Source organism: Scardinius erythrophthalmus (assembly GCF_964197995.2).
Source record: "Scardinius erythrophthalmus genome assembly, chromosome: 12".
NCBI classification, from domain to species: domain Eukaryota; kingdom Metazoa; phylum Chordata; class Actinopteri; order Cypriniformes; family Leuciscidae; genus Scardinius; species Scardinius erythrophthalmus.
This window is the reverse complement of record NC_138232.1, coordinates 18052112-18071295: the sequence shown is the minus strand read 5'-3', so window position 1 is coordinate 18071295 and position 19184 is coordinate 18052112. Positions and strand designations below refer to the sequence as shown.

Sequence of the window (19184 nt, the reverse complement as noted above, 5' to 3'; positions counted from 1 at the left end):
ATGTAAATGTATTGACTGAATTGAAAATGAACTATTTAGGTTTTTAAAATCATTCAGCTCTGCAGTTATCTTGGTAACTCCACCAGGCAGCTATTTCCAGTCATGAAAATACATCTATTTGAATCAATTTGAATTTCAATCAGGAACAACACTGACAAATTGTGTTTTTTTTCTTCTCATTTTTTGGTTTTTAGTTCAAACATGCACAAAAACAGTATTTTTAGGCTGGTCCATTTCTAGTTTCCATGGAGTGTTACAATTTCTCCTATTTTTGTACAAGTATGCATGCTGGGAAGAAGGTGAAAATGACTGGACAACAAAATATTATAAAATATTAATAAAATATGTTTTCTCACTGTATGGCAACACTGTCAAAAGTTCGGAGTTGGTAAGATTTGTTATGTTTTTGAAAAGAGTCTCTAATGCTCAACAAGGCTACATTTATTTGATCAAAAATACAGTAAAAACAGTAATATTGTTAAAAAAATTACCATTTAAAACAGCTGTTTTGTATTGTAAAATATTTTAAAATGTAATTTATTCTTGTGATGGCAAAGCAGAATTTTCAGCAGCTATACTCCAGTCTTCAGTGTCACGTGATCCTGATGCTATGCTTATTTAGAGCTACTGTAAAGTAACATTTCTTATTATTATCACAGTTGAAAATGGTGGTGATGCTTAAAAATGTTGTGGAAACCGTGATACATCTCTTTTACGGTTCTTTGATGAATAGAAAGTTCAAAAGAACAGCATTTATTTGAAATGGAATTCTTTTGTAAAAGTATAAAAGACTTTGATCTCGCTTTTGATCAATTTAATGCATCCTTGCTGAACAAAAGTATTAATTTAAATAACCAAAATCTTACTGACCCCAAACTTTTGAATGGTAGTATAATTTATATAAAAAAATCCAATTAATATGCTATGCTTGTTGGTTTTTGTTCTTAAAAATCTGATTATATTGTAAATGTTGTTAAAGGGGTCCTATTATTCTTTTCCACATTTTAAACTTCAGTTAGTGCAATGTTGCTGTTTGAGCAAAAAAAAGATCTGCAAGGTTACAAAGCTCAAAGTCCACTCCAACAGTTAACAGATTCCACTTTTCAAGAACTACAACGAACGGCTCGTTTGGACTACAACGTGATTTTTCTGGATCATATGAAGTCACAATGTTACTCATTTAAATAATCCCGCCCACAGAATGCGCAAAAAAGGGGACGAGGCCTGGCTGAGCTGCATTAGAGAAGACAGTGTTGTCGCTATGTCACAAAAAACAGTGGACAAAAAACGTTGTTTTTTGTTGCTTTTGTAAGCTCTCGCTTTTGTAAGACGGTTCACCTCTCCTTAGGAAAATTAACCATGGTTTTGTTACTGATTACTGTTTGTATTACCTCAGTTTTCCCACAAATATCACAATTAAATGGTGGATAACATTGTATCTATAATGTATAAGAAAAATTTTAATCCATTCTGCACGATCATCTTGTTCGTTAACATTGTCAGGGTCTGAATCGGGCTCGAACTGGTTTGAAATTGACGCAATCCTCAATATTTACACTAGAGAAGAACCTGCAGTTATGGAGGGGAAGGGACATTTCCCCGACCATGAGCTAAGCACTAACCAATCACAGCACATTTCGTATTTCGGAGGGAGGGGCTTCATCGAAATCGGCGTGTTCGAGCCAGACTGAGGAGAGAGGAGCTATAATTGGAAAAATAATGCGTTTTTTTTAACAATCAAGCATGAAAACATATTTTAGTACACCCCAAAAACAAAATCAAGACTTTGTAAAGGGGTTTAATAGGACCCTTTAAAATTTTCAGATTTAGTATAGCATAATAGTATTGTGCAATAGTGGAGAAGCAGGATGGCTGAGGCACTACAGGAAGGTCAGAATCTCTGGTACCTGCTGTGTTGGAGGTTACTGGGCGGGCAGCTCCATCACACTTGGTCTCGCAGAGGAAATCATCGATGGAAGGGCTCAGCAAGGGACGGCTCTCTTGTTGCTCGCTCACCAGCTGAAAAATCAAGCAAAAGAGTGCGATGAGATCTACATTAATGCACTTGGCCTCCTGTTCTCCTATTGCTTGAGTTGCAGCCAGCCTCCATTGCGCCATGACCATCTCTGCATGTGATTGGTAACGCTGGTAGTCACTACCCTTACAGCTCCTGCCTATTTACAGGACTGAGACGACAATTCTCACCTTGCCCCCTTCTGACAAATGTCCCTGGGGATGTTTCTCTCTCCCTTTCTCACTTAAACAGAGAGAAAGCAGACCAGTAAAATCACAAAGAGTACACGTGTCATGCTTGTTTTTCTAGAGGTCCAAGTAATTGTGGATGAATGCAATTATGTCAAGGTGTGAGACTTTCTTTATAAAGCCCCCATCAGTGTACTATGAGTGCTATGTGACAGAATGTGTGTATACGTTCTCTTGAGAGACTGGCAAAGAGGTGGCCTTGTGTCTAACAGAATGGAAAAAAACACATCAATCATCATCTGGTTGTTCTCATAGTGTTCATTCAGCCATGCCACAGTCTCATCGGAGGAGAGCACTTTTGTGGTCAGTGCATGGCTACAGCATATCTGCATTTTTTTTAAGCCTTAACTACCACTCTTTTGAAAATACAATCCTTTAGTCATTAAAAAGACACGCATTTGCAACATTAAAGAGGTTCCTGATGCTTAATCTGTGTGCTCAATGTGGATAAATTCATTATTTTCTTAGTATATATATTGTACATGGTACTTTTTTTTTTTTTTGCTTGTTTGTGTGTCCGTATAGGTTTGCATCAGAGGCGTTGCTAGACTCTTTTGGGTAAAAAGTAGTCAAATTTTACTGATAAATCCTCTAAAAAGTAGACAATATTGGGGCCAGATAAACAGGCTAATCTATTAATTGCATTTGATCATCTCCATTGTTTACATGATTTAAGACACAAAGCTGATCACACCAGCTGAGGCAAACATTTCTTTTCATTTATATCTTCATCTTCACCTCCTTGGACTCCTCATCTCTTCTCTATTTTTGTTGTTGTTGTGCAGATTTCTTATGTGACTACATGACTGGAATGCAGCTAGCTACAAAGCTAACACTTGCTAATGTCTGAATGAGAAGCCTATATTATTTTGCTTGGTACAAATTTAATACATGGGTTTCTAACACATTTAACGGTGCTTTTAAAAGTTGTCTGTTAACATCATTAGTCAACTGTGTTCATATCCACCAGTAACAACATAATGCAATGTTTGTATTTGTGCTTCAGAGGTCAAAAGTCGCTAAACATGCTGTGAACGAATAGAATAGATACAGCTAATGCTTAAAAATTAAACTATTATTTTAGCTTCTGCCTGTTTGCTAATTAGATTGTAAAGCTATAGTTTGAGGTTGGTAATATTTTGTAATGTTTTTGAAAGAATTCTCTTATGCTCACCATGCTGCATTTATTTGATTACAAATTCAAATAAAACAGATAGTGAAATATTCTTGGGCTACACTTTTTTTTCTATTTTAATACATTGTATTCCAGTATCTCAATTTGTCACTGTCACATGATACTTCAGAAATAATTTGATGCTGATTTGGTGCTCAATAAACATTTCTTATTATTATCAATATTGAAAACAGCTGTGCTGCCTAATATTTTTCTGTTGAAACCATGATACATTCACACATTTCAATCTTTGATGAATAGAAAGTTTTTAAATAGAAATCATTACAAATGTCTTTACTGTTGCTTTTCGTCAAATTAATGCATCCTTGCTGAATAAAATAATTGATTGATTAAAAAAATAATAATAATAAATTGAACTGATGAAAGCATTTGTAGCCCAGTTGCATTAAAGCTACACAACTGTATTCAAGAGAATGTAAATATGCATCTCTAAAAGTCACATGAATTGAAAGCTTTGATGCTGTTTTTTTTTGCAAACAAATTACCTGGGGTGAGAATCCTCTAGGAAAAAAAGACACTTTTTTTAATTATTGAGGAGCCTGTGCCCCAGTATTGATGAAGCTCTGAACATCCCCGGTTTGCATGTTGCTGACATGTTTCCTGCAAATAGAGGGCTGTATCATCAAAACGCTGCTGGTTGTAAAACAGCTCATGTCACATTCACATGTCCTATGTATGGACTTAACAACAACAGATTCTTCAAGCAACGCTGCCTAAATTATAGACTGTTGCATGTTTTTCATTTAATGCAAACTGAAAAGAACTATAAATTGAAAACTCTGACTGGCTTTTCAACTTTTCAAGACTGGCTTAATTAAAGGTTCCACGGGATAAAGGTTTTAATAAAGGTTTTCCCTCGGATTTATTTTTAATTTGTCCGGGGCTTAAATAAGACCGTAGAGACAAAAAGTCCAGCTGGAATTAATTTAGAGATGGACATAGAAAAACAATTGAATTAATAATAATGGAAAAAATGGATAATACTTCTCTGAGCAAAAACTATCTGTGCTTAGCAATTTTCTGGTGTATTAAATATATTCAAACTAGCGACTGTACGAGGGTTTGTGATCTCTACGTACAGTAGCTTGACAGAAGCTTTGAAATAAATACTGAATATTCATGAATAACACGAGCAGTGTATGTTGGCCAGAGCGCTTGGGAGAACATTCCTGCTGTGAGAGTCTGTGCCAGAACGCTGACCCAGCAGTCTTAATTGGGTTGGACAGACAACTCTGGCTCTCCTGGTGTCGGAGGAGATTTATTCCTTTGCTGGCTAGAATGCCTGATGTTACCCAAGCTGAACTCCTGCTGTTACAACACCTTGTACATTTTTTATTAAAGGGAAGACAATGATGGCACTCTGTCTTCTGTTGTCTTTGACTTCTTTCGCATACAAAAAGTTCAGTAAGCATTTTGAAGTGTCAGGCTGGGTTATATAACAGCAGTTCTGATGTTTTATCACTATAGGTGAGCTGGATTTTGAGCTCACTTTTATTTTCCTCCTCAAAGCCTTGTTATAAAAGCATAACTTCCTCCCTTGTGAATGCCAGCAGAACAAGGGCCATAATGAGAGGGGGAGAATTATTTTGGAAATATTTAAGGCTCTTCAACTTAATTAGATTACTCTGTATTCCCTTTAAAAATGTTTTTCACTTCAGGCACAGATTGGTTGCTGACATTTAATAGGAATTATTAGGGGACAAAACTCATTCTTGTAATTGGAGCAGATAACTACAGTCACACTCCACAACAGTTTGACTACTTAATTAACTTAGTCTGATTATTTCAATAGCAATCTGGCTGATAGAGAATTTGACAGGCTGTTCTGTCTGAGAGAAGGAAACACATCTGGCGTGTCTTCAATTAAAGGTGCATTCAGTTTGGTGCTAAATGAAAACGTTTTACACATTAAGAATTAAGCTGTGTTTTTGTGAAGGGAATGTCATCTGAATGGTGTTGGGGAGCGCGGGGCACAACCTAACGCAGGGTTAAATGTAACACAAACCTTTTAGCCTACATAATTAGTCAGGGTTAAGCAGGTTGTGTTTCCGCTCTTTTTCTTTTGCTGCCAGAAGACGGTCTCGTGGATTTGTGGAAAGTTTTGAAAAGATTTCGTGAAGATACTGGACAAAGAGTGTTTTGACACCATGCAAGTACATTTTTTCATTATATGTTTTTTTTTTTCTTTCGGTTTCTGAGTTGGGTGTGTACGTCACCAAATATAACTTTATATTACCTTAATATCTGTCTTGTTGGCTTAAAAATAGCACCATTTTGAAACATATCAGCAACTCCTAGAAACTGTTAGCTAGGCTTAAACTATTTTTTACACAGCGGGATTAGTTGTAACACAGTGTTACAACTAAGCCGCGGCGCCAAGTGTACAGCGATAATGAAATGAAAACAGGGAGCCACACAACTTTTCAGGTTTGAGTATTTATTTATATATTTATTTTGCCACATTTAACTTTGCTGGACTTTCACAAACGATGTTGGAATTTAAATGTCAAAGTATGATTTTTTCACATTTGTTAACTATGCATCACTTGTTTATTTACTAAAAAGCCTGTTTTTCATGCAATAAACCCTTTAAAATGTGATTTTGAGCTATTTTATTATTATTACTGTTATTATTATTAAAGGAGACATATCATGCTTTTAAATCGTTCCTTTTAACATATAAATCATACATTTGTAGTCTATATAAAGCAGAACTGCAATGCTTGGGTCTGAATTCCTCATTATTATAGCTCCACAGGCCCCCTTTTTACCCCTTTTCTGGTGTGCGTCTGACATCAACTCGTTTTGGTGCGGTCTCTTTAAATACAATTGAGACACATCATACCCCGCCCCCTCTCCAGTTTGTAGAGGTTCAACTCCACCCCGTTCGGCCATTTTTGTAGTTTAATAGCAGAGATACGATTATAGCGGCACAGAAACTTTTTATTCACACGTTATTAACAAAATGTCAACAACGGAAGACTTGTCCAGCCAGCCTTACATGTTCGAGCCAGAGTCCGGAGACGGAGCGAGATGAAAATGAAGACGACGAACCTGCAGAAGAACGTCTTCATATGGATGTATCGCAATGGTGTGTGTTACTTACTGTATTTACACATGAAACTTTGGTCTTCCGACCTTTTACCACCGTGTCGATTTATTTTGATTAATATGTGCGAGGGAGAGAGAGCAAGACAGCGTCTAGTATGGAGAAGGTTTACACTTTCGCCAGGGTCTGAAGAGAGAGAGTGAACGCGCGCGCGACCGGGGGGCTGTTCCATAAAAGCCGCTTTAAAAAGCGGGGATTAAACTCCAAAACCGGACTTGAATGAGCCTAACAAATGAGTTGGGGCTAAAGTGGTTCCATAAAAGGTAATTGAAGTTCACGCAATCTCACTAATTTGATCCAGGTTTATCAAGTCTAGATAATTGCGTGTGCACGCGTTTCTTAAGCAGCCCTAGAGGTCGATCGTGGATCAAATCGATCCACCATCAAACAGCGTATATTTTATGCTGTTTTTTTTCCCCTCAGTGCAAAACTTGTTATATTCTCCATCTGTAAATGTTAGAAAGTCATGCAAATGTATCAATTTTGCTGCTAATCTTCATATTGAACGAGCGCTGCTGTGCGCATGTGCGCCAAATAGGAGCGCAATAATTCTGACTAAAATATACATTTTGCTTGGAAAATTAATACGCGATATTTTATAACACTAGAAATATCTTCTAATCATAATAATTTATCTTTAGGATGTTGGATAAGTTGCAGTGAACTTCTAGCAAACAGAAGTACTTCAGTGAAGTAGCCTATAATTCAGGGAAGTTTATTTTAAGAAACTAAATATATAAAGATACAAAATATAGTTTTGGGTATAGGACCTATGCTACTTAATAAAGATGATGTATACTTATTTAGAATGCTGAGAATTACAGCTTTTAATGCAATACTTTTTTGGAGAAAGCAAGAATCCCCAGTTTTAAATAAGTAGATTTAGTTTCTAAAGTACATTATGGAGAGGATAACATGAAATTAAGAGCAAATGTATACATTTTGAAAAGATATGTGCAACTCTAAAATCAAAGAATATTCCATAAAATAAAGGAATATATATATGCCTACATTAACTACATTTTTATATAACCCTCCCTCCCTTTTATTTCTAGTTAGGCTATTTGTTATTTTATTTATTGACTTATTTAATATTGAATATTTTATATTCAAATAATATTACTTGAATAACTATTAGGAATTATGTGTCATTATAAGAGTTTGATATAAATATGTGAATGTTAAATTTTTATTAATATCTATTTATTGTTTTTTGTCTTTTCCCCCTTAAATCATATGTAAAAGTGTCTATACTTTTTGGTTATTGTTCTAATCATGTGTTTTTTATGCTATGTGTTGGTGGGTATTATCACAAAAGAAAAAAAAGTAGAAGGAAAAATAAATAATAAGGAATATTTATTGGGGGGAAATATTATGTCTTTAAAGGAACTGTCCATTTGTATAATTGTGTTAAATGTGTTTGAATTGAAAGCCACAATAAAGTACTATATATATATATATATATATATATATATATATATATATATATATATATATATATATATATATATGCTAAAATATTTGATATTTGGACATTAGATGTCCCTTATTTAGAATTTTAAACCTACAAGTGTATTTTTATGATAGCAATAACTGTAAAGGGACTATTGTAATGGGGTAAATCAAATGTAGGCTAATATACTGTCAATTACTAAGCTCAGATTCATCTTACCAGTTAAAATTTATACTCTGCTTTTGTAATTATTTATTTTTAATTTTGTGATTTTAACTTCTGCTTTAAAAAGCTTTTTTCAGATTGTGTTCTAATGTTCTTCTAATAATCATAAACATGTACTACAGCTGCCAAACAAAACCAGAGAGAAATGTATTCATAAATCTTTAAAACAATCTAATTAAATCTTGGGCACAAAACATTCAGCCAGTAAAAAAAAGAAAACCTGTAGTATATATATTGTATTTAGGCCTATCTATCTATCTATATAGGTCTATATTGTCTAATTTATCATTGTAGCCTTATTTAAGTTGATTTTCTGTATACTGTGTATTTATTTTTGGACTAATAGTGGTTAATAAAGTCCAATAATGGTATGAGAGAGTGTCAGTGGTAATATCATTGTGTTCTTGTCGGTCAGTGTTAGAGGATCTGTGTAACAGCTGAGGCTTAGCCTGACAGTTAGCCTGCCCTGGACCAGGCTAATTTCCCAGCATAAGTTGCCAGGGTAACTGAGTTTGAACTATTTTAAGTTTGCTTTATGAAACAGAATCCACCGACAATAAGCCTGACTAACCGAAATAAGCCTGGCTTATACTCTAATCTTGGTTTATGGAACAGCCCCCGGGTCTCTCTCTCTCTGCTCGTTCTTTCAGTTAAACATGCGCACTGTCATAAGCGCGGCAGTTCATCTACATTAGACGGTGTAATGAAGCGTATGGGTTACTACATCCAACAACCGAACATTTTAACTTACCCTCTCGTAACTTCTGCATCTTTTAGCTTGGACTACAAAATTGCAGCGAGAAATAATAATGGCGGATCGCTCGAAGTGTTGGGCTGGAAGTCAATGTCCTTATTTGGCAGTTCCGCTGCAAATACTGTGACGTGATTGTTCACAAAACGTCATAGATAACAGAAAAATCTGAACAGGTTGAAAAATATGACCAAAACAGAATATAAAGATATCAACGAAGCACCTGAAGAGAATAATTTCAACTTTTCTGTACTTCTAAACACTTCAAATATACAACAAAATGCATTTAAGGGCTAAAAAAGTGGATTTAGCATGATATGTCCCCTTTAATAATAATTTTGCATGCAGCTGCCACACACAAATATAATTCAATAGCAATTACAATATTTGATGATTTTATTTATTTATTTATTGCAAAACTGTGCATCCCTTTCATATCTCTATCCATTGATCCATAATAAGGATGATTGGATGAGGGATGGATGTATGGATAGTATACCTATCTACAGTATACAGATGCACAAACAGTATCAAACTATACAGATAAAATAGTACTGAATTATGTGTGTTACACACAAGTGTTACAACTAACCTCTCTGTCTGTTACAATTAACCCTGCATATGGGGTAAGTTGTAACATTTGCACATTTGCATTTGTCACTTTCAGTGCAACTGTACGAAAATGGTAGGTCCTAGAAAAAAAATGTAAGTGTTAATTTGTACCAGATAGGTGTATTGCTTGTGTAAAAAAACAAAAACAAATTGTGTTAAGTTGTGACCCGCGCTCCCCTACAATAACATGAGATCAAGAAGACTGTACTTATAAAAAGTTTTTCATAAAAAATGTGTTTTTTATTATTAAAATTAAATTAAATTATTATGACAATGTTCTTCGCCATGACGTGACCACTAAACGTCAGAGAGAATCCTCACGCCCGTTGGCTGCTGCGTAGGCTACTGTAGGCCTACTTGGCACCGTTTGGTAATGGTAATAATAATTTGGTAATTGGTAATTTGGCTTCGAAGAGCGAAAATAAGAAAGTGAAACAAACTTTTTTATCGTGCTTTACCAGAAGAGACAACGGAAGAATGCGTAGCGTTACCTGTACTGATTGATTGAATGAATGACTTGCAGACGCAGTAACAGACGCTAGAAGACTTTGTACGGATACACAAGGGTGGAAAGATTCGACGATGAAGACAATCCAGAGTAGTGATGACCAAGTAACGTTAGCTTCTTTTTGTTGGACAGGAGGTAAGGGAATAATTTTTTTGTAAACCGTGCTCTCTAAAACTTGGTATCCGTGTAACATTAAACTCATCGATCATTCCGATTCACGTCGATAGATGGCAGTGCAGCGTGAAACAGAGACGCTAAATTAGTTAGCTAAAGAATTACTAAATGCACTTTTAACTATGTTTACATGCAGATTTTGTTCAACACGATTGCAGATTCTGAAAGTACTGTTTATAGATATGCTAAACTTTGCAATCCGTTTAATCGTTTCCACCACCTGTATTAATTTCAAACAAAACTTCTGCGCATGTGCAGAAGAGAAACAGAGAATTGGCGTTTTTGACTTCGAAAAGCGTTTTCTTATGTTTTTTTTTTTTTTTTTTTTGGATTATTGTATTAGGTTATTGTCATTGTATGTGCATGCACATACATTTGCCAATAAAGTTAATATGGAGTAACTTACACTTTAGACACAGTACTGACTGTAATTTCGTGTCTTTTCGCTCCGATATGACATAGTTCTAAAACAAGTCAAAGAAGATTTCAAAATTAATAGCGTCTCCGAGCAACACAATATTGGCACGTGTTTCCTTCTTGAATTAATCCGTTTTAAATCGGTTGAATCATGACTATTTTAATGGCTCATAAAGACAGTCCCTTGTCGCCACCTTCTGGTGTAAAATACAAGAGTAGATTCAGAATTTATCTTCTTGGATGGTTTATTTTATTTAAAACTTCCTACAATATTGAGAACTTTAAAAAAAGTTCTGCTTAAATTTTTAACCCTTATTTCCATTAAAATTATTAGTGCCAAATTTCTATCCAATCTGTTCCTTTTTCTACTGTTGTTTGAAAGAATCAATGCATTTACAAGTGTCCCTTGATCGAAAGATACAACAAAGCATTGTAAAAGAATGAAGTGTTATATAAGCATGAGGCTCCCTATAAATTCAAACAATGAATATTGCAACATAAAATTCAGCCAAGACTTGAACATCAAGGCCACATATTTTGTCTTTAATTAGGATTTGATTATTAATGTAATACTGTACATAATTTTCTATTCTGAGATTCATATTGCATCTGTCCCATCTTGCTATGATCCTCAAAAGCTTTTATAGCAACTACATTTAGCCCCATGAATTAGGGAAATGAAGCAAGCAACGACATAGTTAGGCTATGTATTCTAAATGTATTAATGTCTTCAAGCCATGCAATGGATTAGGTAGGCTAGCCGTTTATTTCAAAACATAATTAACCAAGGGGCCAAAAAAAAACTTCAAACGTGATTTTACTGAACATAAGAACTACTTACTTGTGTAAATGCCACAATAAAAATACATAGAATAAATAACCACTAATATAAGATAGTGGTTGAGCCCCTGCTCCTTTAAGCATGAAAGTGAAAGTGCTCTTTTCGGTTGTATTGCGGTGCCCAGTGAAACGTGATTTCTACCCCCCGGGAATACGATTTCTACCAAGGGGGAAAGGCACTACGTCACCATGCATCAGTTGTACACTCATTATTGCGGTGCATTGTGGGATTGACTGAGTGCACTCTAACGTTCACTATGGTTTTGGACACCACTACAAATGGCCGTCCCCTCAAATAGTGCCCTATAGGGGTATATCGGACACAGCCCCAGTTTCCATTGGTTGAACTTTCAAGTGACGTTGGAAAACACAGTCATGATTGCGACGTGATTGGATCCCGGAAGTCCTATAGCTGTAGCCAAGCAGCATGTCATGCCACTCTGCGATCTACGCATTGGCTTATGTTATGTTTGGGCTTGTTCGAGACCACCTGCTCTAAATAAAAATATGCAATCTACTTTGGTTTACTAATTTTTCACAAAGTTACAAACAAAAACATGGCGCACAAGCCATTATGTGTACATGCATCAGCTGCGCTTTTTCATAAAAATACTTATTTATAATATAGTTATATAGGTATTTTGGTCTCAAACTCAAACAAATATGCTAGTTGAGACCTTTCAATGATATATGACACAATTATATCTGTTGTGTACGATGATTTTACAGATCACATCTAGGCTAAGCTTTAAAACGACACCTATTTTGTGTCTACTTTAACATTAGCTAAATGTTTAGTGGTTGTTAAGTAACATGATAACTTTGTAGCATCCCCCCTTTGAATTTATTTTACATTTTGTATTGTATTGCAAAACAGAATTAATCTCACTAATTGGTAATGTAAGAAAAATAATGTTGACGGACTTCTTCTTATCTATATAAAATAGATTTTTTCCCCCCAGTTCTTCTCAGCTATACGCTTTATCAAAACACAAACATTCAGAGGGCATATCCTGAATTATGTCATGGAAAACTTCAACTAATTGTGTCACGTGGGCTTAGCTCCTGGTGGTAACTCCAAGATATTGTTGTCAAGGGGACCTGGAACCAGTTTAGCTTGCGGGAGTCTTAAGGGGGAGAGTTAGGGAGGTTAGCTGAGGGAGGTAAAAGCTCATGTGAGGCAATTATTAGTGTTATAAATAACAGCATGAATGTACACAACTGCATTATGTATGAATAAATGATTTTCAGAGATATTTTGCTGTCAAATTCATACCTTTACTATTTTATCTCGAGTGATAAATTGCCTGTATAATTAACTGTGATATTTAAACCGAAAATGTTTATGCAACACCAGCATGCTTGTTCATTTGGTCAAATATAAAAAAAAAAAACATTCAAAAGTTTAAATAAGGACGTCTGGTTCTCGCAATGATGAAGTGTTTTCAATCAAGTAAAAAAAAAACCCTGCTTTCTATTATCTTATATGTCATTCACACAGTGTGTTTGGCTAATTATAAAATCTTTCTCCTCAGATGAAGATTCTGGCCGGTAAGTTCTGCAATTTTCTTGAAGTGACAGCAGGTGTTTAAATATACACAGTATTAAATTGGTTAGGGACACAGAGTATAAGATGTGATAATTTCTCAACAGAACATTATTCAGGTTTTTTTTTTTTTTTTTTTTACATCTATAAATACCCTAATATAACCGAATGACATGCATCCAAATAAACTTTGCCAATGAAATCAACTTTTCATTTGGACCATTAGTTGTTTCACAAGACTGAAGTTACTACAGGTTCCACATTGTGTTAAATAGGTCAGTATTGATCTGATAACACTCTGGCATCAGTATTGACAAGACTTTACACAGAGGAACGATGCTGTGCTTCACATGCCATGTTCGATCTCACCTGATTTGAAAATGAACTAACCTTCACGCTATTATGGATAAAGCAAAGGAGTGCAGTTGGCTTCAGGTCACTGGTCTGTTGATTCTCGACTGATTACAAAACGAACCACTAAATACTTTGCAAAGGTATATTTGAATTTGTCATTTGGTGACTGGTGAAGCAAGAGTGGATGCCAATCGTGCCAGTTAAGTGCTAAAAAGCTTAGTTCAGTGCAATTATTATTGAATAGTTCCGAATCTGTATGGCATCAATACAACACAGACTTATACTACACAGATGACAGTTACACATACCAACTAAAATATTTAAACACAGAATGAGCCACAAACCACACAGGCAACAACAAGATGAGCTATAAAGCTACGACACTAGACTCAACCACTAAAGAGCAAGGAAATGTATTTAGCCAGAAAGGTTCCAGCATCAAATGAATAGTTTGAAATGGTTGTTAAGTGAAATGAATTTAGACACGATAACATAAAGTGCAATATGAAAAATGGATGTTCATTTTGGGATTTGGAACATTATTAGTTATTTGATGACTGCAATGGTAATCAAAATGTGTGGGAAAATATAGGTGGAAATGATGCACAATTAAAATCTGACATTACTGATATATGATACATTGCTATGTAAAATATTTGTAAAATAACATTAAATATATCAAATCGAACTGCTTATTAGGGTATATTACAATTTAGAAGCATGTGGTGAAGTCTTTCCCTATATTTACATCTTAAATATGTGATCTAGATTGTGGTTGTGGTGTAAAATCCTTGACCATCACTAAACATACTGTAAGGCTACGATTAAATTCATGTGTCCCATGTGTCCATCTAAAATTATCATTTCTATTGTCCCCATTCTATTGCCAGTGACAAGCCTTGCCTGATGTGAAAAGCTCAATTTTATACCTACAGTAACAGAGCTGCTCTGAAATTTTAAAAAGCCAGTGTTAGCTGTTGTGTTGTCGGTTAGACATTTATGATGGCAGTTTTTATTTAGGCTAAATGGTAGAGTTAGACATGTGATGGTCAAAGCCTTGCCATTGGTAATCATTCACTCTTGCGGTAGCTGCAGTAGTTCTGCCCACCTTGTTTGTCACCGTGAGGAGGGGTTTGCCTTCTGAGGACGCCTTATTGGGTATCTCCTTCAGGACCATGGCAACGGTCTTATCTGCAGCCCTAGAGTCTTTCCCCTACAACAGTGAAATCAACAATGCCTTGTGTCAGGACAGAATATTTAGATATTCCAAGTATTATTCGTCCTACGGTGCTTAAAGGCTCAAAGATTTATATTCTAAAAGGTTAATATGATCACACTGGGTGTCAACAACACAGCAAAAGGAAACACTGCCTAAAGCCACACATGATACAGCTGTATGGAATGACAGTTTATTCTTTCTCACGTCACCCTGGGTTTTACTTTGCGTGATGGAGTGCCACCGCAGTCATGCAAGTGATAAGGGTGGCTGTTGTCAACTGCTTTTATCTGAACTACAGAGACAGAGACATATGGCCAGTCTGAACAGTTAGTCACTTCAGGATTCAACCACTGCCTCCCCAGGGGAAGAAGGCACCCTATTGCTCCAAGGACAAGTTACATAATGGGTTAATTGAATTGGACAGCTCTGTTCAGCTTGGCTAAACTCGCATTGAGTAAATGCAGTGTCCAGTGAATTTATTAAATTGAGAACACTTACAGTTGTGCTCAAATGTTGCAGAATCTGTAAAATGATACAGTAATTATTTTAACAAAATAAGAGGGGTCATACAAAATGCATGTTATTTTTTATTTAGTACTGTACTGGATAACATAGTTTACATAAAAGATGTTTACATATAGTCTACAAGACAAAAAACAAAACAAAAAAAAGCTGTATTTATACAAATGACCTTGTTCAAAAGTTTACATACCCTTGATTCTTAATACTGTGTGTCATTACCTGGATGATCCACGACTGTTTTTTTGTTTTGTGATGGTTGTTCTTGAGTCCCTTGTTTGTCTTGAGCAGTTAAAAAATCTAAATTCTGCAAATTCTTCAGTTTTCCAGCATCTTTTGCATATTTTAACCCTTTCCAGCAGTGACTGTATGCTTTTGAGATCCATCTTTTCACACTGAGGATAATTGAGAGACTCAAACACAACAATAAAAAAAGGTTCAAACATTCACTGATGCTCCAGAAGGAAACACGATGCATTAAAGGGTTAGTTCACCCAAAAATGAAAATTCTGTCAGTAATTACGTGCAACTCAGACGCGCTACGCTATTACACTACGTGAAAAGACTCGAGGCCCAGAGAGAAGGAAATGAAAAGTGGAATAAAGTCGTAATTTTTGTTTGTTTTTGCGCACAAAAAGTATTCTCGTCGCTTTATAAACTTAAGATTGAGCCACTGGAGTCACTTGGACTATATTAACGATGTCTTTAATACATTTTCTGGGCCAGCAAGTTATAGTGTCCATAAGCCTGTGGAGGAGTGATCCAGCACTCAGATTTCATCAATAATATCTTAATTTGTGTTCCGAAGATGAACGGAGGTCTTACGGGGTTGGAACAACATGAGGGTGAGTAATTACTGACAGAATTTTCATTTTTGGGTGAACTAACCCTTTTAAGAGCCGGGGGTGAAAACTTTTGAATTTGAAGCTCAAGGTAAATTGTTCTTAATTTGTCTTCCTGAAAACATGTAAGTATCTTCTGTTGCTTCCGAAGGGCAGTAATAAATTATTAAGGTAATTTATAAATTATAAAACAAACTGTTCAGGACAAAAAAGGGACTCAAGAACAATCATCACAAAACTAAAAAATAGTCATTGATCATCCAACAACACACAATATTAAGAATTAAGGATATGTAAACTTTTGAATGAGTTTTATATATATAATTGATTCCTCTTATATTGTTAAAATTATTAATTAACATTAGACTTTCGAGCACGACTGTATGTTAAACTCTCAAATATACAAATACATAACATTGCCTATCTATCTATCGTTCTATCATTCAATCTATCTATCGTTCTGTAAGGCCTATAATGCTTCAAACTTCAAGGCATTTTAAACTTTTTTTCAACACTTTCAAATAAGGCTTTGTCAAGCCAACATTCAAAGTGTATCTTGTGGAAAAAAACTGCTTTTCTAAATAAAAACAATAAATTACTAATTAAATTCCAATAACTATAAAAATTAAATTTACAGAATTTCTTTGAAAATCAATTAATCTTTTAAAAACATGATCAATGGTGAAAACATCCATTGCTAAAGTCTCATGCATTGCTGCAATAAAAATCTGATCTGGTCAACTAGCAATTTGAACACTCAAATAAAACATCATCCACCGCTACATTTCAAAATCTAGTTTGGTGTGGTGACATCAGCATTAGATTTCAAAGATGAAATACTGCATCTTTGCAAAATCTAATTCAATAATAAACACACACACACACACACACACACACACACGCACACACACACACACACACACACACACACACACACACACACACAATTTGCACCGTAAAACTTTCCAGCCATCTTTTTTCAATAAAATGTATTCCCTTATGGTCTAATCTAGCATGGCACAGCCATTAGAGATAAGAAAAGTAATCTCTCTCTCTGAATCACACTGTCGTCATTCTTAAAACAAGAAGTGCTCAATTCTCAATTCTCAATTCATTCGCTCTACCCTGTGATTGTGTCTTATGGTCCAGTGCCATTGTGTGTACGTGACCTGCTGAGACATCTCTCCAGAGAACTTAATGCTATTAAAGGAGACAAAAAACACGTCTTAGTTGACTGATATAAGTGTTTTTTAATTAAAAATGTAAGCAGTCCTTACAAAGTGAGGAGTCTTCTCTGCCTCATGATTTCTTTTTGTCATCTTTGCCCTGTTGCCCTATGAATTAACCCTCATGTTCTGTTTGCAGTCGAAGAGACCCCAAGGCCATTTTAATAACTCAAAAAATATATTTAACATTTCACATCAGACTGATACTAAAATAATTTTCTTATTCTTATGGAGAAGGTATTATAGACAACATTTTAATTACAGTTTTTCTCAATCGCCTTGACTCAATCCTCAAATGAGACTTTTTTTTTTCTCAAAACAATAAGTTCAGATCTAAGTTCAGAACAATTCGTTTCTTGTTTACATCAGATTTGAATTTCTTATTGATTTAAGCAAATTGCATGTGTTTTGGCACGTGTGCAAAAAAGTATAATTGTCTACAATGTGCACAATAACTAAATGCACATGGCTTGTTGATCAGAACTGATGATTTGATTCTCAGTGAAATTGTCAAACTCTTCACAACTTCTAAACGTTCTTTCATCGTGTGAACCTTCAAATGCAAATTGATTAATTCAGTGATCAAAATCTGTTAGACGTGTTATATCCCATAAATATTTATGACATGGAATGTTTGTAATGTCTGCTATATGGAGTTTGCTGACAGCACAATCACCACCGTTTTTGAACAAGGAGGGACATCACAAGTCTGAACAGCAGCAGCTACATCAGTACTGTATAAATACATTCAAATTTTTACAGTACATTTATTTTTGTAGAAATGTGTACATGTAAACTGAAAATTGTGTTAGAGAAAGGCATAATAGAGCGTGTAAAAATGAACAAGCAAATGGAAATTTTCAGTTTACATTTTACCTACTGTCTGAATCTGTATTTAAAATGCTCAGACAAAACTGACATTCTTGTATAGAAAGCAGTTACTGTCAAGTAAAAAGAAGAAAAGAAACATGTTTTTTCCATGGTGAAAAAACATCTAAGCATTTTGATCAGTGTGACTCACACGATGACAACAACACTTTATTTTAGTGCCATTGGCCAATTTGCTGACACAATAACTAGGTTTTGAAGCAGGAATTTGGCAAGTTAATATGTTTTGCAGACATGCAATAGAGTTCTGATGTTACAGCAAACAGTTGTGACAATTGAGCTTATAGTTTAGAGAATGTTAAGAAGGTATGTTTCGAAAAATGTGCCAAAAGTAAATACAATGGAAATTTAATTATGAATGCTTTTGTGATATCGCTGTATTAGAAAATCTGTCCTATGTAATGTATTCCTCGTGGCAAAGCTTAATTTTCAGTAGCCATTACTCCAGTCTTCAATGTCACATGATCCTTCAAAAATCATTCTAATATGCTAGACATTTCTTAATATTATCAATGTTGAAAACAGTTGTGCTGCTTAATATTTTAGTGGAAACCATGATACATTTGAAAGGATTTTTTAATGAAAACAAAGTTCAAAAGAACAGCCTTTATTCATTTATTAACAGCATGATTAAAGTCTTTACTGACACATTTGAAAAATGTTGCTGCTAGAAAATGAATTGACACAATTAAACTGAATTTAAGTGAACTCAAACTAAATTCTGCACTATACTAGTGTGTGTAGGCTATAATGCTGCTATTACGGCAGTTTACGATGTAAATAATCTCACAAGTGCCTGGGATCAGCTGGTATCAGTGGTGCTGAACTAATAGTTTCATTGACGAGTAAAAATGTCTGCCACATTTGATCACATCCTCAAAAAGGTGATATCTCAAATAATTAATTACACTCAGTTGATTTAACATTAGTATTCCGACCTTTTTGTGCAAATGTGTAAACTAACATCTCTTGCATGCACAATGTGTCATGTATACAAATTATATTTCACAAAATTTGCACTCATTTGTAAATCATCATGTATCT

General features: G+C 35.0%; 1 protein-coding gene across 1 annotated transcript in view; it reads right to left on the bottom strand.

Moving 5' to 3' along the window:
* Window positions 1-19184, bottom strand: part of pex5la (peroxisomal biogenesis factor 5-like a) — a gene marked incomplete at its 5' end in the record, with an annotated part of 90258 nt that overhangs the window by 27845 nt on the left and 43229 nt on the right. Inside the window, 2 exons of the mRNA XM_081381357.1 lie at window positions 1908-2019; window positions 14555-14659. Coding sequence (XP_081237483.1) covers window positions 1908-2019; window positions 14555-14659 — 217 coding nt within the window. The remainder of the gene's footprint in view (window positions 1-1907; window positions 2020-14554; window positions 14660-19184) is intronic.